Genomic DNA, 26,754 nt, shown 5'->3' on the forward strand with positions numbered 1-26,754 from the left:
CCTCCAGAATATCATATTCCAAGCCCTTCAATACCTCAGTGTAGAAGCTGCCAGATCCTGGGTTATACTGATTGTGTTTCCACAATATTCAAATTGTTTCTTCCTGGCTGCTTGTAATATTCTCTCCTTAATCTGGGAATTCCAGAACCTGGCTATAATATTCCTAGGAGTTTTCTTTTTGGGATCTTTTTCAGGAGGTGATCGGTGGATTCTTTCAACCTCTATTTTGCCCTCTGGTTCTAAAACATCAGGGCAATTTTCTTTGAGAACTTCCTGGAGGATGATTTCTAGGTTCTTACTTTGATCATGGCTTTCAGGTAGTCCAATAATTTTTAAATTATCTCTCCTGGATCTATTTTCCAGGTCAGTGGTTTTTCCCATGCGATATGTCACATTGCCTTCTATTCTTTCATTTGTTTGGATCTGTTTAACACCATCTTGATTTCTCATAAAGTCATTAGCTTCCAATTGCTCCAATCTAATTCTGAAGCAATGATTCTCCTCATTGAGTTTTTGAGATTCTTTTTCCATCAGGCAAATTCGGCTTTTTAAGTCATTCTTCTCCTCATTGCCTTTTTGGGCCTCCTTTGCCATTTGAGTCAGTCTGTTTTTTAAGGTATTATTTTCCTCAGTCAGGCTGTTGACTCTCATTTCATAATTTTCTTGCATTGTTCTCATTTCTCTTCCCAATTTTTCCTCCACTTCTCTTTTTTGGTTTTCAAAATCTTTCTTAAGGTCCTCTATGGCCTGTAACCAGCTTGTATTTTCCTTTGAAGCTTTTGGTGCAGGAGTTATGACTTCACTGTCTTCCTCCTGTTCCATGCTTTGCTCCATTTTGTCCCCAAAATAGGAGTGTATTGTTGGAATCTTCTTCTGCTTTGTTTCCTTTGCCTGCTCATTTTGCCACTCAATTACTTGACTTATGGGCTTTTTGCCACAGTAGGACTCTGCCACCAGCCAGGGGAGCTTTTGTCCCAAATGCTGGGGTTTTCTCAGCTGCCGGAGGTATTAGATGGGTGCCTTCTCTGAGGTCTCCACATGCTCTGGAAAGCTGGACACACACCCCAGAACCTCCACCCTAGACTGCAATCCAGATCCAAGCAGGTTAAAGCAAGAGCAATTACCCCTCAGACTGGTGCTTAGTCCCCCTAAACTCTGCAGGCCAAGAGCTGAAGCTGCCACGTGGCACTGGTTGGCTGGTTTGCCCTGGGGGTAAAAGCCACGCACTCCCACTTACTGGTCCCAAAGTCCAGACTGTACTGACCTCTCACTTTGTCCTTTGTGTCTATGTGTTGATAAATCTGGAAATGGCCACAGCTGCTGCTGATCTGGAGTCCCTCTAGTGTAGCTGGTCAGGCCCGCCCTGGGTGCAGGGCTGGGCTCGGCTCCCGGAGTGCTGTGCTGGATTCCTGCCAGCCTGCCGGGCTGTCCTCAGTGGAAGGTTGGCTTCTCTGTGTCATTTTGTGGGTTCTGCAGCTCCAAAGTTTGTTTATAGTCCCCTTTTTACATGGATTGGGGAGGGTGGAAGCTGGAGCTGCGGGAAGGTCATGCTTTTACTCCACCATCTTGGCTCTGCCCTATCTCAAATTATCTTGAATTTATTTACTTGTGTACAGTTACATTCCCAATTCCAAGGAAGCTCCATGAAGGACAGAGATATGGATTTTTGTTTGGAGATTTTCAATACTCACTGTATTTTTTTTGTGTTATGCAGTAAGCTCTTAATAGATGGTTATTGAGTTTTTTTTCAGTTGAGGTCCCAAATTTCTTTTTCAGAGAGCGTATGGAACTTTTGGAAGAAGCCAAGAAGATGGAAATGGCCAAGTTTCGCTACATCTTGCCTGTTTATGGCATTTGCAGAGAACCTGTTGGATTGGTCATGGAATACATGGAAACTGGTTCACTAGAGAAATTACTGGCCTCGGAACCTTTACCATGGGAACTCCGTTTTCGGATCATCCATGAAACAGCAGTAGGCATGAACTTCCTGCACTGCATGTCTCCGCCGCTTCTCCACTTAGATCTCAAACCTGCAAACATATTGTTGGATGGACATTACCATGTCAAGGTTTGGTCTATTATCATTTTTAATTTGGTAACTGCATTGTCAAGTTGGATAGAGCTGTTCTGCTTAAGAGCTTAAGAAGCATGGTTTAATACTTTCTATAGGGTCTATTGTAGAATATAACCTTAAATTCTGTGTAAAAGGAAAAGGTATAAATGTTGGGGAAAAGTCAAAGCCTTTCTGCTGGATAGAGTGATGGGCCCTGAGTCAGGAAGACCTGAATTCAAATCCAAACTTAGACACTCTATATAGCTCTGTGACGTTGGGCGCATGACCCCATTTGCTACAGTTTCCTCATCTGTAAAATGGGCCCTTCTTCCCAGAGTTTTTGAGAGATAATAATTATAAAGCACTTAGCATAGTGCCTGGCACATCATAAGCACTATACAAATGTTAGTTTATTATTATTCTTGTTGTGGGTTTCAGTTATATGGAGTTTTGGTTACTGGGGAGAATATGTGGGTTTAGCAGGGAGACCACAACCCAGGTAACAAAGACAAGGCATAAGTATGTGGTTTGGGAAAGGGTATTGCCCTATTATGCTGTCTTGCTTACCTTGCACAAGTATTGCTTCAGAATGCAGTTGGCTTGACAATTTGAGGTCAGTCTTGCTCAGGTGTGTAGCCTACTATATACTCCCAGTCACCATTGCTTTCCTTTCTTTAAGAAAAGAAAAATATTTTATTAGACTCTACCATTCCTTTGAAGTATCATCCTTGATTTTGTCTTCCTGTCAGCCAAATTTTAAGAAAAAGCTAGCTACTCTAAATGCCTTCATTTATTCTCATCTCGATCAGCTCATTGACCCATGGCAATATGGTTTTGATCTCAAAGTTACCAATAAACTCTTAATTGTTGTATCTGATTGATGTGGTCTTTTTCCAAACCTTAGCCTTCTTGACTGTTAATGCTCGGTAGCATTTGACTCTTCAGTACCTTCTACAGGATACTCTCTCCTCTCTGAATTTTTCTGATAACATTCTCTTTGTTCTCCTGTCTTTTTAATTACTCTTCAGTCTTCTTTGCTGGTTCATCCCCTAATAGAGGATAGAGAGTCTATATCATACTGTGATATTCCCACTGTGGGTGGAAACCTAATGGTGGGTATTCCCCAAAGTTCTTTCTTGGTCTCTCTTCTTTTGTCTTGTTATACTCTCTTTCTCAGTAGCTTCATTAGCACTCATGGGTTTCACAGAATTGTAGAATTTTGAGTCAGAAAGGACCTCAGCAGCCATATAGTCCAACCCAGAGGAATACGTGCTATAAAAATATCAGATAATTGGCCATCTGGTCTCTGCTAGAAGACCTCCAAAGTGTGTGTGGGTAGGGGAGTGGGGTGCAGTATGAGGGGAATCCACCACCTGGAAGCATCACTTTTAGTTACCTCTATTTGCTAGGAAGTTTTTCTTGCTATCAAGCCAAAATTGCAACTTTCTTGCATTGTTGCTGATTTTCAGGAACCATGAAAGGGTTCATGGTTCAACCACTTCAGGGGCCAAAAAACAAGGCATGTGCCTTCTCCCTGTGACAGTTTTTCAAATATCTGACCACAACTATCACATCTCCTCTGAGTAATTTTCTCTAAGCTAAACATTCTTAATTCCTTCAGTCTATCCTCATATGTCAAGGACTCAAGGCCTTTCACCTTCATGGTTTCATTCTTATGGATGCTGTCCAGTTTGTCAATTTCTTTGAACTTTGGTACTCAGAACTAAATATAATATTCCAGCTAACTTTGGAGGAGGACAGAGTATAGTGAGACTATGGCCTCCCTATTTCTGGAAGCTATGTTTGGCTTCATCCAGTCCATGATTGCATTAGTTTTTTTGGCTGCCATTCCATCCTGTTGATTCACTGAGCTTGCAACCTATTCTTTATGACTGGTGCTTAGTATAATTCCTGGTGCAGAGTAAGCCCTTAATAAAGCATTGTTGATTGACTATGCATCCAGACACATATTGGCAGAGACTTCATTTCATTGTGCATCAGTGCCCTGGGCTAGATTGTCCCTTTTTGCTGGGGACCTTTCCTGCCTGCAAGGACAGAGAAATGCCATTCCCTTCTGTTAGTTCCCTCTGCCTATCTCCTGGCCTGGCCTGCCTATGGTTAGGGGAGAAACTTTATTCTCAGATTCCTTTCCTGGTCACTTACCCTGAACTGCCTAACACTCTGGGAGGATACTATCCTCCAGTAGAACCCTTCCTCTTCATCTCATTTTGCAACAGTCAGCAAATTTCCACCTAGTTATAGCCTCCCCATTCCAGCAAACCTGAACCTATAGTTGCCATTACACAAAATCTCTTTCACCATTTTCCATAGCTCCTATTCCCCCCACCCAGTTTCCCCAGTGTTTCATTTTAAAGCTACCCACCCTTTCCACTATGCTCTCTGGAATGTATTCCACAGATAACAAATTTAATTTCATTTTAAATCTTTTTCCTTCCCATATTTTTCATCTTCTGACTCTTGCTGAGACCTGACTCCTTCTTGATGATAACCTTCCTGGACACCCTTTTCATCAATGATTTTACTTCTAATCATTCTCCCTGACTCACTGGTCAAGATGGGGGAGTTGGAATACTCTTTACTCTCTAGCGCTACTTCCAGGGTCTCCTCCTCCTTTGAAATTCACTCAATCCATGTCAACAACCAATCAAAACTCTGGTAGTTGTGATCTACCAACCTCCAGGACATTCTCTTTCCTTCCTCAATGAGTTGAGCGCCTAGCTCACAATCTTTTTCTCTTTCTCAACTCTTCCCCTTGTATGTAGGGTCTTCAAGACAGATAGATAAAGATATTCCCTCAAACACCTTCGCAGATAAATGGAGAGATAGATAGATAGATAGATATACTCTCTCAAACACCCTAGCAGATAAATGGAGAGATAGATAGATAGATAGATAGATAGATAGATAGATAGATAGATAGAGATATTCCCTCAAGCACCCTAAAATATAGATACTCTCTCAAATACCATAACCTCTGAATTCCTCAACTTACTCATTTCCCATTACATATTCCTCTATTACACTATAGGTACATACTGAATTGGTCATATTCTCAATCTTGGCATCACCTATATATGCTCTCATTTCCATGTTTAGAAACTCTGAATTTCCCTTATGTCGGCATTCCACTTCTCCCTCTATCTTACATCCTCAAACCCTGATCTTTACCCTCACTTCAACCCCTTAGTTCTTTCTGAGGACAACTTTTCTGTACTGGCTGCCACCCTCCTTCCTTACTCATCTTGACCCAGAGTGAATCAATTCAACTTTATGTTGTTCTCTTCTCTTGAATCTCTTTTTCCATTATAGTTTCATTGATCTTTTCCTGTCTATCCTCAACCTCAGATTATGCCCCATCCTCACCTGCCATTGCTCTTACTCATGTACTGCTGAATGAAGCAAGAGAAAACACAAAACTGTCCTAAGACCACTACACATTTATATGAAATATGTCGATCCTTTTACACCTCCCTAGTTATCTCACTATCTCATTCAACACAATGGCTTTTATAAACCTTTTTATACTTCTTAGTTTTCCCTTCCTTCACCCTCAACAGTGAACCCCCAAGAGCTTTATCTTCTCATCTCATATCTCCCAGATACTTTCCCCGCAACATCTTCTTATTCACTCCTGAATCTCATAAACGAGTGGTCCTTCTGCTTGCCAAGATAAACCCTTCTACTTGCACAAATAGACCCATTCCATCCCTTCTCCAGCAGATTCCCCCTCTATTATCCCATCTTCCTCATGTCAGTCTCTCCTCATCTACTATTGGTTATTTCTTTATTGCTTACAGACTTGTCCAATGTCTTTCCCATCCTCAAAAATATTCCCTTGCTATCATCCATCTTATATCTCTTTTCCTTTTTGTGGCTAGACTTCTGAGAAGGCCATCTCCAATTGGTGCCCATACTTTGTTTCCTCATTCTCTTCTTAACTCTCTACAATTTGGCTTCTAATCTCATCATTCAGTCAAAAGTGTTCTCTCCAAAATTACCAATGATTTCTTAACTGCTGAATCTAATGGCCTTTTCTTAGTCCTCATCCTTCTTGAAGCCTTTGGTAGTTATCACTCTTGGCTCCTTGATACTCTGTTCTCTCTAAGTTTTCATGACAATCCTGGTTCTTCTCCTTCTGTCTGACCACTACTTCTGTCTCCTTTACTGGATCTTCATCTAGGTCAGGTCTGGTACAGGTGAATATCCCATAGGGCTTTTTCCTGGGCCCTCTTCCTCCTTTATACTATTTCACTTGATGATCAAATTCATCAGCTACCCTCAAATCAATATATGCTGATGATTCTCAAATCCACTTACGCAGCTTCCAACTTGTCTGCTGACTTCCAGTTACCTCCAACTGGATGTCATGTAGACATCTTAAACTCAAATGTCCAAAATGGAAGTGATTAGTTTTTCCCAAAAACTCTTCCTAATTTCTCTATTACTGTTGAGGGTGCTAACTAAGGTTCTTAGATATTAGTTAGATGACCTAGGTGACATCCTTTATTCCTCACTTTCTTTTACTCCCTCCCACCCCATGCCCCTTGGACATCCAATATGTTGCCAGTGCCTGTTAGTTTTACCTTTGTGACATTTGCTATATTCCCTCTTTCTTTTCCTACTCCACCTCCCCATTGCCATTACTCCGGTGAAGACCCTCAACACCTCACACTTGGACTATTGTAATATCTTACTGATTGGTCTTCCTACCATAAGTCTCTGCTCCCTCTAACCCATCCATCCTCCATTCAGCTGCCAGAGTGATCTTCCTAAAGTGCAAGTCTGACCATGTCACCCTACACAAGCTTGCAGTGACTCTGTCATCTTCAGGATCAAATACAAAGTCTTCTGTTTGGCATTCAAAGACCTTAAAAATCTGCCCCACTGCACCTTTCCTATCTCCTCATACCCTATACCTCCCCCTTGTGCTCAGATCCAGTGACACTGGCCTCCTTGCCTTTTCTCCCACAATAAAATACTCTATCTCCCCCATAGGCCCTTTTCTCTGGTGCTCTCCTATGCCTAGATTGCTTATTCTCCTCATTTCCACGTCCTGTCTTTTTTTTTTAAGTTTATTTATTTTTTATTTTTAGTTTTCAACATTCGCTTCCATAAGTTTCAAATTTTCTCTGCCTCCTTCCCATTCCTCCTCTCCAAGATAGCATTCAATATGGTATAGGTTCTACATATACATTCTTATTGTAAATATAAAAAAATGTATTTATTTATATTATACTATTTATATTATTTATTTCTATTATAAAATAAAAATGTAAATATAAACATTTTTTTTGCTGAGAAAGGCTAAGTCTATCAAAGTCAGTCATTGAACACTGTGGCTGTTACTGTGTATGGTGTTGTCCAGGTTCTGCTCACTTCACTTAGCATCAGTTCATATAAATCTTTACAGGTTTTTCTGAAATCTGCCTGCTCATCATTTCTTTTTTTTTTAATTAATCATTTATTTTTAGTTTGCAACATTCACTTTCATAAGTTTTAAATTTTGCCCCCACTCCTTCCCCAAGACAATTTACAATCAGATATGGGCTCTATACATACATTCCTATTAAACATATTTTCACATTAGTCATGTTGCATAGAAGAATTATAACGAATGGGAAAAACCCATGAGAAAGCAAAATAAAACAAAAAAGAAAATAGTCTTCTTCATTCTGCATTCTGACTCCATAGTTCTTTCTCTGGATGTGGCTGGCATTTTCCATCATGTGTCCTTTGGAATTGTTTTAGGTTCTTGCATTGCTGAGAAGGGCTAAGTCTATAAAAATCATTCCTTGAACACTGTGGCTGTTACTATGTACAATGTTCTCCTGGTTCTGCGCCCCCTCACTCAGCATCAGTTCATATAAATCTTACCAGTTTCTCTGAAGTCCACCTGTTCATCATTTCTTACAGTACAATAATATGCCATTACATTCATATACCACAACTTGTTTAGCCATTCCTCAATTGATGGGCATCCTCTCGATTTCTAGTTCTTGGCCACCACAAAAAGAGCTGCTATAAATATTTTTGTACATATGGGTCCTTTCTCCATTTTTATGATCTCTTTGCAATACTGCCCTAGAAGTGAGTCAAAGGTTATGCACCTTTTTATAGCCCTTTGGTCATAGTTCCAAATTGCTCTCCAGAATGGTTGGATCAGTTCACAACTCCACCAACAAAGCAGTAGTGTTCCAATTTTCCCACATCTTCTCCATTTATAATTTTCCTGTCTTGTTATGTTAGCCAATCTGATAGGTGTGACATGGTACCTATGAGTTGTTTTGATTTGCATTTCTCCAATCGGTAGTGATTTAGAACATTTTTTCATATGACTATAGATAGTTTTAATTTCTTCCTCTGTCTGTTCATATCCTTTGACCATTTATCAATTGGGGAACACCGCCTGTCTTCTTTTGGCTTCCTTCAAGTGTCAACTAAAATCCCACATGTTAAAGGAAGTCTTTTTTTTTTTATCTAACACCTTAATTCTAAGACCTTCCCTCTGTTGATTATCTCTAACTTATTCTGCATGTAACTTGCACAAAGTTGTTTGCATGTTAACATATAATACTGTTTGTACCTTGAGAATCTTTCTTTGTCTACCCAGGTATTAACACTGGCACATAGTAGGTGCTTGTAATGTAATGCCAAGCAAAGGCAACTTCCCAAGGTTCAGAATACCAGCATAGGTGCTCTCCATTTTATTCAGTGACAAATTAAGAACAGAGAAGATCAAAATATGACCTCATTCAAAATACAGCATTTACTAAGGGTAATTAAATAATCTCCAAGTACTACCCCACCCCTGGACCTTACATTCATCCAATCAATTACAAAGTCCCTGTTCTAAATACTTCTCCACCCCTAGGCTGTACCTTCATTTGGTCCATCACAAAGCCCCTCTTCTCAAATGGAGATTAGTTTCCAATCTAAGTAAAGTACATTCATTTGTTCAACCATAATACACAAAAAGGTCAAAAGTTCCCCACCCCTGGATCACAATTGAATCTACCCCAGAGTTACAACAAGTTTAAGCACTGCACTTAATACCCAAATGGAGGTCTTTTCTTCATCTTGACAAGAGGGAAGTTCTCAGCAATCTTAGTTCCTGGGGAGACAAGGCTTAGCAAGGCCACAAGATACATTGCCAGTCTCTTCATTAATTCGTCCTCTGTCTGTAGAACAGTCCTAGAACCCCTGAAAACATTAGCAAAACCCTCTCCCAGGATTTCTGTAAACATACAACAAGAAAATCCTTCTTCAGGGCTTCTGAACCAACAGAAAGGTTCCCAGACCCCTGCAACAACAGCACTGTCCTTCACCAGTGGACAGTATTCACTCTCTGTCTGCAGGACAGTCTCAGGAGCTCTTAGCCAACAGCCAGGTTCCAGGACTTCTTCAACAGGACTGTCTTTCACCAGTGGACAAATCTGGCAAAACAACATCAAAACAGACAGACAAATTACCAGCAAAACAGCCATGTCTCCTCAGTCCTTGGCAGCTCTGGGGCCAGGTCTCAAAAGTCCAGGGCGATTCAAAGTGGCCCTCAGCAATCCTCTCAGTCTCTCTCTGCCTCCTCGAGGGTGCTGCTTCCAAAAAGTTCTTCTGCCTCTCTCTTGTCTCTCCAAATCTATGTCACCAGCTCCTCCCAGTTCAGGACTCTCTTTTCACATCAACAAGTCCATCCCACAGGTGGGATTAACAAGCTCTGGGTTTTAACACAATCAATTTGCAAACCAAGCCAATACAGGGGGATCTTTATATTCCATTACTATCACAGTGCTTAATAAATTTGTATTGCTGACACTGACTTATCATGTAAGTCATATGCCACTTCCATTTTCAGTTCTGTTTTTTATGAGAAAATTACTCCCATTCCACTATTTAAGTTGCTTCCACCAAGTCTCACTGATAGTGCAAAACTGTACGAAGCTCTTTGTGATAAGATATTATTGAGAGACAGCATGGCCTTGGGATCAGGAGCACTTTCAGTGCCCCAGGAAACTATAAATTTCAGAGCAGTTTGATTCTTCATTGGTTGGGTAATCTTCCTTGAGTTACTATAACAAATGCAAATGAAAAAAAAATCTTTACAAGATTCCATTCTACTAATATTAAAAGACTTGCTTTCAATGTTAATGCAATGCCATTAACCAATAACCATTGGTTATATTTTGTCTTTATTTGACCTAACTGGCTGCGTGCAACTTTTTTGCCTCCTCGTGAATGACTAAAAGAATACTTGTTCAAAGTCCTGGCTACTTTGTGCTAATTTTCAGTTATTAAGTGAGCATTCCTAAAGGAATTGAAAAATGAGGTAACTTATCTTAAATAGGTAGAATAAATGCTTCATAGGAATCATCTTTATAAAACATTTGAGAGGAAGCAATAAATTCAAATTTGAGGGGATTGGTTTTTAGTGTTAGGAAAGTTTGACTGTGCACAACCCTGACTTTTTCTGAAGGCAATGTTCATGTTTTAAACCTCAGATAAGAATAGTTAATGTTTGTACTTCTCCCTGATTGGCTAGATGTAGGAGGCTTCCTTAACAAGCCTTAAGCAACAAAATGTAATCACAATATTTATTTTTGTAAATAGCCACCATGGTGGTGTAAAGAAGAGGTGTCAAACCTGACTAGGGCAAACCAGATTAAATGTCATTGGGAAATGCTTAAATAAAATAAATAAATATAGCAACATATAGATAACATTATATTTAAAAACTAAGTCACTATGCTGCTGACTTGTACTCTTATGTATGAATTAGTGGCTTTGTGGAGTGGAAATGTTTAATGTTTCAGTCTTTTTCTTTAGTTCATAGTTGAGGAAAAATATTTTTTAAACCTTAAATCACTGTTACTGTGAACTATTACTTCCCCCTGTAATTAATTTTTGTGTTTTTTTTCAATTAAAAATTCGAAGCATTAAATTTTTATCATGAATGCAATACCTTGTAATGCCTTAAGTATACTTGTATTTTCACAAGTGTATATTAAATTTCCTTACATATATAATTATGAATAATGGAAAATTTAGTTATAAGTTCAATATATTCATAGCTAATACTGATGTTTTCAATTTTTAAACTGGAAATCAAACTACATTTAAGTGTTTACCTTATAAAAATATGCTGCGTCACAGAAATGCACTAAAGAATCATTTTATGCTGTGAAAAATGCTCTTGAAAATGTTTTAAAAAGGTACATTTTTTCTGTCACCAACAAAATCCTCTCTAAACAGAAAAGTGTTCATTATCTCACTATAATCTTGTCAAAAGTTACTGACATGATTAGAGAGATTTTAGAAGTTATTTAAAATATTAAAATGGATCTGTGATCTCATGGGTTGAGAGTTCCCTACAGTGATGTATAAGCTACAATTACTTTCATGATGATCTTTTTATAGGTATTTACTACATTCATACTTCAATACATGATGATTAAATGCCCGTAATAGTATTTCTTGCATATTTGGAGCATACAATAAAATCTACTCCAAAGAGTACATTTGGGTGCATCTTCCTTTCTTTTTCTGATTTCATTCATATCAATAATGTTGAGAAAATAGGAGTCAACTCCTCCAGCTGTATTTTCACTCTCGTCATTATATGAAAGCCTCACATTGAGCCTTTCATTGGCACACTGAGTGCCAACAATCAAGTTAAAATTTTTTTGGTAGTCTAAAATCTGATTCTTAGCAATCTTTTCCCCCTTTCCACACTGCTCTGCCATCATCACTGCAAATGCAAAACACAGGACTTAGAACAATTAATTTTTTAAAAAACCTGTTTGTTTCCTTGGTTGTCATGGCCAAAAAAATTTCATCACCAGTCTACTGGTGATATGCCTCTGGATGATTAGCTATATTGGTATTGAGAAAACATTTACTCTCTCATCCAACATTGCAGAGTCAGCTGAACCACTTACACTGGTATGCATAGCCCTGATGCATGGCCAGGATCACGTTCACATCAGGATAAGGCATCAGGAGAACTTTTGTTGAGACATTTGTGGTTCAAAATTCAGAGCAGTTCTACTAGTCTTTGGGGTATATAAAGGTGAACTTATTGAAAGTAATTAATCCAGGAGATTAGACCTGTATATCAATACCTCCTGCTATCTGGCTGTGTGTGATAAGAAAGGAACTACCTAAGTGACCTGAGAGGACAGAGAGAGTCCTTGTGAAGGAGATGATCATGTTAATTTGGATCATTAGTGGAAGGGAGAAGCACCTAAGTCAGAATCTCCCTTTCAGGTCTGACATTCTTAGACCTTGAATAGAAACAGAGTTGATTTGTCCCTAAGGAGTAAGGCAGCATCTGAACTGGCTGGGTTTGCCCAGCGATAAAGTAGGCCAAAAGAAATTTTTAGATGCTGCATAAATGTTTTACACATTGTTCTTGTTTAGTCACTGCTGAATGGGTAATGTTTTGTTTTAAATAAGCTTAAATATTTCTATTTTGAAACTTGTTTTTAAATGGTTAGATGGAAAGTATAAAACTTATTTGCTGTCCTAATCATTTTTGCCTTCTAGCCATTTTGAAGCATTACAGGGTTAAATTGGAAGCTTTAACTCTGGAAAGACTGGCTCTCCAGGTTAAGAAAGCAGTGTTTTGTCAGTAAGAGCTGAACAAGTAACTTTAGGGACCCAGAAATGAATTATTGGATAGTTGGTAGGTCTTGTCAAACTGGCTTTTACCATATGTGCACAAACCAATAATAAATACTCCAAACCATGTGCTTGTCTGTTCTTGTAGTTTAGCTGATAGTGTCCATGGTCAGTTAGCAACATCCCCACTATAAGAGCAAGTCTAAGGACTGAATTGAATAGTGTAACTAAGTTCCATTTCCTATCATTCAGTAAGAGTGTTTGAGGAAGAGCCCTATCCATTAATTAAAAGACTTTATTAAAAAAAAAAATACCCCAAATCCCAAAACCCTTGAGGCAAAATATAAAGGATATAGTTTCTATCTGATATCCCCATTCCCACTAACATTAATAAGTTGTGAGAATCTCATACACAGTATTTCAGGATGACTTCGAAGGATCTAATTTAAACTTTAAAAATCCAGGAAACCTTATTCTATGGCTTATTTTTAAGAATTAGTAGTGCCAGGTTCAGATACTGGATTGTTGCCAAACTTTCAAATCAAATTATTTTGGGTAAAAGAGCCAGCAGGAAGTGGTACTGATACATAGCTATATGTATAATAATAAGTATTTTACTTTTTATAAAGTGCTTTCCTCAGGATAACACTCTGGGGTAAGTTGGAGTTGACATTTTACAGATGAGGAAACTGAGGCTCAGAGAGGTGAAGTTAGCTGCCCAAGGCACAGATAAAATTAAGGTGGGTCTATCTGCTGTCACTCAGTCAATACATATTTATTAAGTGCCGGGCACTGTACTGAGTGCTAGGGATGGCTCTTTCAAAGCAGGGACTGTCTTATCTTTTATTTTTATTATAAATTCTGATTTTATCTCCTAGTCAATGGTCTGATTATGTAAAGCTATCTCAGTAAAAGCTCTCATAGCCATAAGTCTTTCCCTGTCCATTAAAATTTCTTTTTCATTCTTTTTGTTGTTGTTTGGAACTCTACAAATCTAATAACATTTTTTTAAGAAAGTGTTCATGATATAAGCTCCTGTATAATTTATAAGTCTGACGTCTATCATTTCTTTTTCTTTAATCATATTTTCCCATATATTTCTTCCTATCCTCATCTTTACCTACCTTTACATTGAATTTGCCAGCAGAGTATGTGTTGATTTGATTTGATTTGGAGGGGTTTTTTTTTTTATATCCCCAGTACTTAGTACAGACTGGCATCTAGTAGGTACTTAATAAATGCTTATTGATTGACTGAAAAAGAAAGACAAATCCCTGTTCTCCAGAAGTTCACAGTCTATTGAAGGAGATAACATGCAAATAACAATGTGTAAATGATATATACAAAGGATAAATGGCAGGTAATTGCAGAGAAAAGACTAACATTGTGGAGGGGACTGGGAAAGGCTTCTTGCAGAACCTGAGACATTACTGGAAATGTGAAGGAAGCCTGGGAAGTGAGAAGGCAGACATGAAGGAGAGAGTTCTGGTAAAAGTCCAGATGTGAGATGATTGCCTCTACCAGGGTGATGGCAGTATCACAGGAACAAGGAGAAGTACAGAAGAGAGATTATGAAGTTATAAACAATAGGACAGGAGAACTGATTAGATGTGGAGGGAGGGGTGAGAAGATCAAAGGAAAAGAAGACAATGTAGAGTAGAATTGGTTCATCAAGCAGTCAAGATGGGGAAGAGAAGAAATTATAGTCAGTAGAGGAGCAATGACCTAGAAAGGAACTGAGGGATCAAAGGAATGGAGGGTGAAATGAGAACAAAGAACAGAGATTAAAGGTGCAAGGCAGAGAAAAAAGTGAAATGACAGTAGATGACGATCAAATAAAGGAATTTCAGGGCTCGTGAACTGGTACCTGGAAACCTTGTGGGTCAAGATCAAGTATATGATCATGTAACTAAGGTCAGGTAGAGGAGCAGGTAATGGGAAATGAATAAATTGAGGAATTCAGAGGTTAGGGTGTTTGAGGAAGTATGGATATATACATACATATATGAATATGTACACATACATATGTATATACGTGTGTGTGTGTGTGTGTGTGTGTGTGTGTGTGTGTGTGTGTATTGGAACCAAAACCCTGAGCCCCTTCTGGGGTCAAAGCTACCCAGCTACCACTCATTGCTTCTGAACTTGCTTCTCACTCAGTACAAACACAGCATATGGCCATGACCAATAGATTTTCACAGCGGACAGCAACCCTTAGACCCATGTCCTTTCCCTAGTCCACTGTGCTTCTGTGACCTAAATCTGGGTAGCCAGTTTGAGTGGCCAGTTTATGCATTGTAGTGCTCTTTGTGGGACTATGAGACCTTTTCTTGCCCCAGTACACAGCTTCTTCATACATTAGAATCTCTTGTGTAATTGTTCCTTACTAGATTCTGTCCCCAGCGTCCTTAAACATCTGTCTCCTTTTTCCAACCTAAACTGAAAAAAAAATGAGTCACAGCGATTTGTTTTTCCTTAGATTTCCTGATCTGGACTCAATTTGGTACATTTTTTTATCCATGTGGAAGAGCTTTAGGAGAGTTCTTCCTGCCACCATTTCAAATTTACTACTTTATTATCATTAGATTTGATAATTAAGAAATGGTTGTTAACTTTAGAAAGAACAGTTTGGGTTGAAAGATGAGGTCAGAAATCGCACTGCATGAAGTTCATTTTAAATTCAATTTTATTTTATATTGTTTTGAATTCTCTCCCCCTGAGAAGGCAAGGAAAATGCCTTTACAGATACATATAGTCAGGTTAAAAAAAAATTCCCTATTAACCAAGTTCAAAAAGAGAAAAAAGAAAATATCCTTCAGTCTGTACTGAGTCCCTCAGCTCTCTCTCTAGAAGTAGATAGTGCTTTCTATCATGAGTCCTCTGGAACTGTGATTGGTCATTGAATTGATCAGTTCCTATGTCTTTCAAAGCTAATTGTCTTTCCAGTATTGTTGTTACTGTATAAATTGTTCTTGTGGTTCTTCTCACTTCATTTTGCATCAGTTAATATATCTCTTTCCAGATTCTTCTAAAACCATCTCTGTCATCACTTCTTATAGTACAATAGAATTACATCATACTAATATACCATAACTTGTTTAGTCAATTGATGGACATCCTCTCAGTTTCCAATACTTTGCCACCACAAAAAGAGATGCTATAAATATTTCTGTACCTAGGGGTACTTTTCCTCTTTCACTGATCTCTAGATCCAGTAATGGTACTGTTGGTCAAAGGATATGTACCTTGATAGCTTTGAAGGTATACTAACAAAATGGCAACTTAGAAGCAGCTTAAAAACTAATTGAAACAATTAACAACTTCAGCAAAATTATAGGATATAAAATAAATCCATACAAACACTCAATATTTCCACCAAAATGCATTAATATGTTTTCCCATAATCCCACCAGAGTTTATTATTTTCCTTTTTTTTTTTTTTTTTTGGTCAACTTTCTAGTTTAATGGATATGTGTTAGTACCTCAGGGTTATTTAAGTTTTCATTTCTCTAATTATCAGTGACTTAAAGTATTTTTATATGATTATTGATAGCTTGGACTTTTTTCCTCTGAAAAATGCCTATTTACATCATTTGACCATATATCAATTGGAGAACGATTCTTCATATAAATTTGATTGTTACCTTCATCAGAGAAACTTACTGTAGTTTTTTTCCCCCAATTTGCCACTTCTCTTCTAATCTGAGCTGCATTGGTTTTGTGTAAAAAAACAATTATGTAACCAAAATTAAGCATTTTACACCCTGTGAACTTCTTGTTTGTTTGGTCATGAACTTTTTATCCATAGATCTGGCAGATAATTTCTTCCATTCTCCTCTAATTTGTTCATGATATCACCCTTTATGTCTAAATCATGTGCCTATTTGGAGGCTGTCTTGGTGTACAATGTGAAGTGTTGGGCTATAATCTGGTTTTTGCCAGACTACTTTCTGTTTTTCTCAACAGTTTTTGATGAATAGTGAATCTTGTCCCATTAGCTGGGATCTTTGGATGTGCTTATTTGCATTTGTATATTCTGTATATCTGCTCCTCTTTATTTTTTAGCACCAATTTGTGACGATTGCAGTGCTGTTAGGATACTTTGAGATCTAGTACTGCCAGATCACCTTTTCTACTTTTTTCCTCATTAATTCCCTTGATATGCTTGACCATTTGTTTTTCCAGATGAATTTTGTTATTTTTTACAACTCTGTAAAGTTCTTCTTTAGTAGTTTAACTGATATGGCACTGAATAAGTTAATTTAGGTAGTATTATCATTTTCATTATTCTGGCTCAGTTTACCCATAAACAATAAATATTTCTCCAATTATTTAAATCTGTCTGTGTAAAGAGTGTTTTGTAATTGTGTTTACATAGTTCTTGTATGTGTCTTGGCAAGTAGACTCCAAAGTACTTTATACTAGCTGTAGTTATTTCAAACAAAATTTCTTATCACATTCTTTGGTAATACACAGAAATATTGAGTGTTTGTATGGATTTTTTATATCATATAATTTTGCTGAAGTTTTTAATTGTTTCAATTAGTTTTTAAGCTGCTTCTAAGTTTTCTCAGTAAACCATCATAATCTGCAAAAAGTTTTTGTTTCTTCTCTGTGTGAACTTATTCTTTTAATTTCTTTTTCTTATTGCTTTAGCTAACATTTCTAGTATAATGTTGAATAACAGTAGTGATAATATTTTATTTCTGATCTTATTGTAAAAGCCTTTTGCTTATCCCCGTATAATAGAGATTCTTGGTTTTATTTAGATGCTACTTATCAGTTTATGGAGAGCTCCATTTATTCTTATGCTTTCTAATTTTTTTAGTGGTTATGTATCTTGTCAGAAAGATTTTTTCTGTATCTGTTCATATGATAATATGATTTTTTGTGGTCCATATTAATATGGAGGGTTATATTTATAGTTTTCATAATATTGTACCAGTCATACATATCTGGTATAAATTTGGCTTGGTCATCATGTGTAACCTAGGTGATTGAGATATAGATATAGATATAGATTGCTTACTGGTATTTTATTTAAAATCTTTGCATTAATATTCATTCATGTATAGTTTTGTTTTATTTTTTCTTCTCTATTTTGACTCTCTGGTTTAAGTATTTAGAGCACATTTATGTCCTAGAATAAATATGATAGAACCCTTTCGTTTCTTCCTTCTCCCCTTCAAACAGTCAATGTAGTACTGCAAGTAATTGTTCTTTAATTTTTTTTCCCTCTGTTTCTTGTAAACAACATATTTTTTGGATCTTGGTTTCTAATCCACTCTGCTATCCTCAAGAACATAAAATTTTAGTAGACCCATTGCTTGGCCATAAGACTTTCTTCAACCATATTTAACCAGTAAGGAAAAATGTAAAATTGGGTTTTGTCGAAGCATGAGCCTTGATAAGACAGAGAAGCAAAGATAAAATCCCGAGAGGCTATGTGTATCATCTCCCTGTAACAATGTAAACAATTTAACCTTGTTTAGTCTCTTTTGACTTTTTTTTTTTTATTTTTGATGTTTATCTTTTTATGTTTCTCTTGACTCCTGTGTTTGCCAAATTTTCTACTTCTCTGAGGTCTTTACATCAGGAACACTTGAAAGCTCCTTATTTCATTAAAAGTCCGTTTTTGCTCTATAGCTTTATAGTCATTTTTGGTAGATAAGTAATTCTTGATTGTAAGCTTAGATCTGTTGCCTTCTAGAATTTCATATTCCTGGCTCTACTTTCTTCTATAATGTGACTGCTAAATCTTGGGTGATCCTGACTGTGGCTCCTCTATACTTGAATTCTTTCTTCCTAGATTCTTAAAGTATTTTCTCTTTAATCTAAGAACTCTGGATTTTTACTGTAATAATTCCTTTGAGTGTTTATTTTGGGGTTGTTTTCAGGGAATGACTGGTAGATTCTCTCAATTTCTATTTACCTTGTTGTTTAGGAGGGAAAAGTACAGAGTGATATCTGAGTAGTTTCCTTTTGTGATTTCTTGAATATGATGCCTATGTTTCATTTTTTTTGGTTATGGCTTTCAGGTAGTACAATGATTCCTAATTTTGTCTCATTGATCAGTTTTTTTTCTTTTTTAAATCTTTTATTTATTTATTTTTGTTTTCAAAATTCCACAAAATTTTGAGTTACAAATTTTCTCCCTGTCTTTCCTCTACCCCCACCCCAAGATAGCCTATTGAATACCCCTTCCCCCAATCTGCTGTCTCTTATATCCTCCCCTGTCATTGATCAGTTTTTGAAGTCAGTTGTTTTTGCTATGAGATACTATACATTTTCTTTAAAAATTTTTCAGTCTTTGACCTTATTTTAATATTCATTGCTGTCTTATGGAGTCACTAGGGACAGCTAGAGCACCTTAGTTCAAATCTGGTCTCAGACATTTACCACCTGTATGACCCTGGATAAATCACTTAATCCTGTTTTCCTCAGTTTCCTCACCTATAAAATGAACTACAGAAGTAAATGGCAAGCTACTCAAGTATCTTTGCTAAGAAAACCCCGATGGGGTTACAAAGATTCAGATACAACTGAAAAACGATTGAAATTACCAAAAAGTTATTTTAAGTTTGGGTGATTACAAGGAGGAGAGAGAACTAGAATGACAAGAGACTATGATTAGATAAGGTCATTTCAGAGTTCATGGAAATGGAAGTTAGAATACTAGTGGGTGATGGCTAGATTCGGTGTATGACCATTTTTCTCTGTGTAACTGTGGTGGAGTGGAGGAATGAAGTTGTGGGAAACAAATAAATTGAGGTTCTGGGAGGTTAGAATGTTAGAGGGATTGCCAATATGTATGTTGAAGTTCCCCAGCATAAGAGCAGCATTTGGGGATGAGAGAAAGGCTATGAGGCAAATATGGAACTTGGTGAGGCAAGGAAAAGGTGGTAGATAATAGCTACCAGCATCTTAATTGCATAGTAAATATTGATTGAGCAAGGTTTATTCCACCTCCCACAATATAGGGGAGTTGTTGAGGTATAAGTGAAAGTGCAATCTAGACTAGAGAGAGTGGCCAGGGAGGTATTTCATCAGGAGGGCGCTGGGCTTCACTGAATACAACAGGATGGAAGAAGCAGGAAAGGAAAAGGCTTAAGATCAAAGTAGATTTATTATCTATGGATCAGGCATTCCAAAGTGTATAATGTAATGGAAAGGGTGGGTAGCTTTAGGGTAAAACATTGGCAGGACTGACTTGTGGGAGGCAAGAATAAGGGAGTGGCCAGTGGGCAGGACAGTCAATCAATGAGTTAGTAAACATTTACTAGTGGCCTACTATGTGCCAGGTGTTGTGCTAAGTGCTGAGGATCCAAAGACAGGAAAAAGACAGTCCCCGCTCTCAAGTCAGTCAAATGGGAAAAAGAACATCCAAACAAACATGTGCAATGTATGTTAGAATAAATTTGAAATTATCATCAGAGAGAAGACACTAGAATAAAGAGAATCAAAAAGTTTCCTGTAATGGAAGGATTTTAGTTGAGACTTAAAGGAAGTTACAGGAAGGCAGAAGGTAGAAATGAGGAGGATAAGAAGTCTAGGCATAGGAGAGTACCAGTGGAAAGGCCCAGAGTGGGGAGAGAGAGTGCCTTATTGTGGAAGGAAAAGCAAGGAGGTCAGTGTCATTGGATCTGAGCACAAGGGGGAGGTATAAGGAGACTGGAAAGGTACAGTGGGGCAGGTTATTAAGGTCTTTGAATGTCAAATGGAAGACTTTGTATCTGATCCTGAAGGAGACAGTCACTACAAGTTTATGTAGGGTGACATGGTCAGACCTGCACTTTAGGAAGATCACTTTGGCAGCTGAGTGGAAGATAGGTTAGAGGGAGCAGAGACTTGCGTTAGGAAGACCAATGAGTAAGCTATTATAATAGTCCAGGTGTGAGGTGGTAGGGGTCTTCACCAGAGCAATGGCAGTATTAGAGGAAAGAAGGAGGAGTATAGCTGAGAGGTCAAAGTTAAAACTGACAGGCCTTGGCAACACATTGGATGGGCAGGGGGCATGGGTTGGGGGGAAGTAACAGAAAGTGAGGAGTAAAGAGTGACAGCCTATTTAACTGGGAAGGTTGTGGTACCTTTGATAGTAATAAGAAATTTAGGAAAGAGGGAGGGTTGGGGGAAAAGCTAATGAGTTTCAGTCTGGGACATGTTGAGTTTAAGATGTCTATGGGATATCCAGTTCAAGATGTCCAAAAGCAATAGTTGGTAATGTGAGACTGGAGGTCAGTAGCGAAACTGGGGCTGGATAAGCAGATTTGAGAAGTATTAGCATACAGATGAGAATTGAATCCTTGGAACCTGATGAGATTTCCAATTGAAACTGTATAGAGGACAGAGTCCTGTGGGACACCTATCTATTGTGGGCCTGACCTAGATGAAGATCCAGCAAAGCAGAATGAGAAGAAAACAAGAGAAACAGGAGAGATCAGTGTCACAGAAGTATAGAGAGAAGGGAATAAGAAAACAGGGTGGTCAACAGTGTTAAAGGATGAGAAAGATCAAGAATAAGGATTGAGAAAAGGCCATTTGATTTGGCAATTGAGATATTATTGATAACTTTGTAGAGAGTAGTTTAGATGAATGTAAGACAAATGGAAGCAGAGGCATATGATATAAACACCCTTCCCAAGGGTGAGGAGAAATATAATAGTTAGTGGGAATGACTGAATTAAGTGAGAGTGTTTTTGACATTTGGATGCAGTAGGGAAATAGACAATAGTAGACAAGGAGAGTTTGCAAATAAATTATAGTGGAAATGATAGAAGGAGCACTCTGCAAGGAAAAGGGATAGAATGTGGTAACTTTTGCATGTAGGACAGTTAGGCTTGTTAAGAAGGGCCATCTCTTCATGTGAGGTAGGAGTGACTAAGGGCAGTGATAGTGGAGGAAGTCATCTGAGAGATACTTATTGAGGAGAAGAGAAGAGCTTGCTTTTGGTGAATGACATCATCAATTTTATCAGTGAATTATGAGGCAAGGTTCTTAGCTAAGGGTTTCAGAAACAGGGGAACTATGTGAGATTTGAGAATGGATGAAAAAGTTTGGAGAAGCCCCCAAGTGGGATAATGAATCAATCAGGCAATTGTAAAAGAATTACCTTGCCATGGGAGGACCCAGTTTGAGATTACATAACATAAGTATGTAATATACCCAGTTCTCACAATCATGATGATTTTCTCTAACTCATTTCAGCAGGACATGAGTAGAATAATCCAAGGGCTCAGCAGGGCAAGGTCTTTGACTAGATAAGGAGGTAAGGGAGTTCAGAGAAGAGAAGAGGGCAGTTAAACTCATTCACTGAGGGGTCAAGATGGGGAACAGAAGAGAGTGTAGTTACTGTAGGGAAGGTAGGCCTGAGAAAAAAACTGAGGGGTGGAGTGATTGGTGGTTGAGGTAAGGGCAAGGAACAGAGGTTAGCATTGAAAGGCAGAGGGAGAATCAAATAGCTATAGTTTTTGATAAGGTAAAGCAATTTCAGAGTTCATAATCATAGAAATCATAGCACATTTGTGAGTGATGGCAAGATCAAGAGTATGACTGCCCCTGTGTGTAGCTGTGGTGTAGTGGAAGTCTAAATAATGGGAAATGAGCAAATTGAGGCATTCAGAAGTTAGGGTGCTTGGGAAGACATCAAAATATGTTTAAGTCCTCTAGTACTAGGGCAGTTGAGGTGAAGAAAAAAACTGTGAACCAAGTTACTGTACTCATTTAGGAAAGGAAAGTGTCTTGGAGGTTGATAGATAATAGTGTTTTGATTGTGTGCTAAATATAGATTGAGTGAATCTTGAAGGAGAGATTAATGAGTAATAAAGGGAGAGGGAGAGCTAGAAGATGGCATTGGAGAGCAAGGGAATCTTCTGGCTCCCCAGCCTGGACCAGGAGCCAAGGGGAATGGTTGAAAGTGCCACCAGTGCTGGAAAGGGAGTCTGTATCAGAGGTGAGCCAGAAGATGAAAGGAGGAAGGAAAAGATTTAAGATGAAAGCAAGTTTGTTACTTAGGGAGTATATATTCCAGAGAAAACTGTGGAAGGAGTAGATTAAAAAAACAAGGGTTTTACAGCAAGCCACATGTACATACAATAAACTAGTATGTGTCAGAGATGGGTTTTGAACTAAGATCTTCCTGATACCAGGGCCAGACCTCTATTCTGAGCCAATGGAATCTTGAGCTTCTTATCAAATTTTCATTTTGGAGAGACTTTCCTGTCATAGTTGAAGAGAGACTGAGTTAGAGAGAGAGAAAGCAAAGTTACTTCCTGAGAGGACTATGTTTAATTTGAATCTTGCAAAGAAACATAAAGAAAATTCTTAAAGCTTGACTGGTATTCTGAGAAAGCAAAATGGTGGAACTGTATTCTAGAAATGAGAAGTCAAGAGTAGCAGTGATGGTTAGAGATGACTCTGGCTATGATCTTTCTTCCTGCTGAAACATTGAAACAAACATTGTTTGTTTTGTTGTTTAGCCACTAGCACTGATGCTTCTTTAAGCTTAACAGACTAGAGGTTTTTATACTTAAATAAGTAATATTTAATAAATGGGGAGAGGGATTGCTCGGAACTATTTGATTAATGAGGTATTCCAGTGCTTGTAAATAATAAGGAAATATCTAAACATATATCTTCAGGATGATAGGAATAAGTATGGTAATGAATTATGTAACTAGCTGTGGTGTAAGCACCCCACCTAAGTTACACATGAAAGTGTTTGGCCCTAAAATCCTCATATGTATATATATATATATATATATATATATATATAAACCTTATCTCTATGCTTATATCTGTCATGGAATTCTGTATGATCTATCTATACAGCACATAGAACCTATAGGATTGTAAGAGATCTTAAGACAAATTATATTGATTTATAGGGCTATATGAGGCAGATGTAGTTTTAGTTTTTCGTATGTTTTAGAAAGCAATCGAAAACATTTTCACACAAAAAGCTTGCTTCTACTTGTTTGTTCACTTAAATAGGCCACATTGCATAGTTAGATTCACAGTATTTTACACTGTCAGTTTCTCATGTCATCCATTTAATTTGGGGGGGGTGGGAAAGTCATTATACTTCCATTGTTCATTTTCCACTCTGTCGGGCAAAATGGCAGAAATGTGACTTCATAGAAATAAAATAATTTTCTATATCCTTTATAAGCTAACTTCTGCATTTGACCATGGGGAAAATGAATTGTGCTTTGAATTGGAGTAAATTAAACCTGTAAATATAGAGGATACCCTTTCAAAAATTAAAAAAAAAAACCTTAGGTGATAATTATTTTACAGAACTTCAAAAGTGAAAGATGCTTCCAACTTGAATGTTCTAGAACTACTTGGATGCTACAAAATGGAGGTGTTGTATAATTTGTGTTTAACAGTATTAAGTATTGTAACATTACTTTATTAAGCATTCAAACATACTCTCTTTGCAGTTTAATTAGTTTGCTTTTTTGTCTGTTTGCTTTTCAGATTTCAGATTTTGGATTAGCCAAATGTAATGGCCTCTCTCACTCCCAGGATCTTAGCATTGATGGACTTTTTGGTACAATTGCTTACTTGCCTCCAGAACGTATAAAAGAGAAAAGCAGATTCTTTGATATCAAACATGATGTGTACAGGTTGGTTCAAAAACTTCCTTTGTAGGGGCAATCTGATTGTCTGGGACAACTAGTTGTTGAGAAATTCTTCCAGAATTTACAAGTTCCTCTGGAGTAAATATCTGGAAGGACTTCCAAACCAAAGGCTTGGTCCTTTACTCATGCTAAATAATTATGTACTTGTTTAACGGATCTCAATAAGTCATGTCTGCTTAACTTTTGTTGAGGGTTTTTTTTAAATTGTGACTAATTTGGAAGGGCATGGAAGATTTGTCTTTTTTTACATTTCAAATGCTTCTTAGCTCTAGGTAAAAAATATTCCACAATTTGTGGAAGTGACAATTAGAGTCACTTGTGTTACTGGACTGACTTGTTATGGCATTTTGCTTTTGATCTGGCATTTTTGCAAACTGCGGGTTTGATTTTTTGAGTGTTTGTGGAAATTAGTTGCTTTAAGTGTTTATGCATATGCCTACATTTCCAGGATGTGTTCCTTCTGTCTAGTATTGTTGTTCTTGAGCCTAATAATACCTTGTATAGGTATTCTAGATAAATAGATGTGGGAGTGTGTCTGTGTCTGTGTGTATATAAATTCAGTGTTATTTTATAGCTGTTATCTGTTATTTTATAGCTGTTATACCTTTCTCAAAGCCTGATGGTCCTAATTATCCTGTACTTCTCTTAGGAAAGGGAAGATAAAAAGAGAGACCTAAGTATTCCATTGATGTTTTGATCCTTAGCAAAGGACTGATTGATTTTCACTTTTTACTTTTCCACCAATCGCTGTGGAAACTTTTTAAGAACTATTGATTCTTAGAACTTCATTGACTGGTTTGAAATTGCTATTGCAACTGTGTGTGTGTGTGTGCGTGTGTGTGTGTGTGTGAGAGAGAGAGAGAGAGAGAGCTAGCAGGTGTATGTCTTTTTAGCTATACTTTTCAGTTGTACTTCCATTGATGAATTGGCCTTCTAGAACTAGTTAGAGCTTACAGAATTGGGGGGGGGGAAGGATTTTCTGTATTTGTTTCAAAATTTTGTGATTTAACTTTTGAGTTTACAAATGTCAAATTCCTGTATCCCAAGTATTCTCTCAAATTCTTCTCAAGTTCTAGCTCTAACAACTAAAGTGATGAGCCTTCCATATTTATTATCAGCTCAATCCATGCTACTTAGATTTTTGACTCATTTTAATGCACATATGAAAAGCCTTTGATTTAAATAACTTTAATTGATTTTTTAAAAGTTGGTTGTAAACTAAATGCATTCAAAGTTAACTTTTTTCTATTAAAATTATTATGGACGAAGCTCTTTTATCCCATATTTTAGATTTATTTTTTCTGAACATGTTTTTACCCATGTGACATAGTTACTGAGCATATTCAACAAAGATTAAGCTAATGAGGTAGGCAACTGATGAACATATTTTTCTTTTTCAGTTTTGCCATTGTTATCTGGGGAGTACTCACACAGAAAAAACCCTTTGCAGGTAAGTGAAATTTTCTCTTTATGTTTGGGTTTAGTATATATATATATATATATATATATACATATATATATATTTGTACATATTTGTTTAGTACATATTGTATATTATATATATTGTTTAGTACATAAACTTGGACATTTTAAAGCTATTTTCCAAATTAGTATAATTCCTTCATTATGGAATAATACATACAAAGTATCTATGAATACCTTGTGCTGTACAATTTTCTTGAAAGGGACAGTGAACATAGAAGACAGGTTAATTTATGTCTGCTTTGTCTCTTCTGGGGCCTCTGACCCATCTACCATTCCAGGAATTGATTATAAAAATCTTGAGAATTTCAAGTGTGCTAAAGAAAGAAACTTAGTTTTTTCCCCATTCTACAGAACTTTTCACTTCTAAAATATAAGGAATTATTTGATAAAACATAAATCCTATTTAATAGCTGGAGAAGAAATATGGATCAATCATTCTGTAGCCCATTGTTTTTAGGAATCAGTATTTAAAATAAATGAGAGAGAAAAACAGTCCTTCAGAGTATTGCAAGTTATAGATCATCTTGCCGATTATTACTACAAATAGAAAGGGTATGACTTCCAATGCTTTTGTTTAAACAGGAAAATAATCATTCACCTTCCTATCACCAATCATCATTCATCCTTTATGGGTTTCTTTCCCAATCCCCCTTGTTTTAGACTATGATCAATATCGTCACATAGTTTTGGATGGCAGGCTGCCAATTTTGTATGTTTTATGTAGATGACAGCTGAAGTTCCAGGTACAAGGGTGTAAATGTCAAGAATAAAAGGCCCTTGTATTGGATTGCTGTGAAGATACCACAGCAAAAAACTGAGATTTTATCTGGCAATCCAGTTGGAAATTTTTGATGATTTTGTGTTCCCTAGCAGTATAATTTAGAAGACATCTCAAATGTTAGAACTTGGAGATTTTAGTAATCAATAAAATATTGAAGATAT

At 37.2% G+C, this 26,754-nt stretch overlaps 1 protein-coding gene across 1 annotated transcript in view; it reads left to right on the top strand.

Moving 5' to 3' along the window:
* RIPK4 (receptor interacting serine/threonine kinase 4) overlaps window positions 1-26,754 on the top strand; it is an 84,105-nt gene that overhangs the window by 23,505 nt on the left and 33,846 nt on the right. The window contains exons 2-4 of the mRNA XM_069074877.1: window positions 1,777-2,068; window positions 24,164-24,312; window positions 25,728-25,777. Coding sequence (XP_068930978.1) covers window positions 1,777-2,068; window positions 24,164-24,312; window positions 25,728-25,777 — 491 coding nt within the window. The remainder of the gene's footprint in view (window positions 1-1,776; window positions 2,069-24,163; window positions 24,313-25,727; window positions 25,778-26,754) is intronic.

Source organism: Petaurus breviceps, unplaced genomic scaffold (genome assembly GCF_028583685.1).
Source record: "Petaurus breviceps papuanus isolate PSGF00001 unplaced genomic scaffold, PetGlider_PUasm1.0 90897, whole genome shotgun sequence".
NCBI lineage: Eukaryota > Metazoa > Chordata > Mammalia > Diprotodontia > Petauridae > Petaurus > Petaurus breviceps.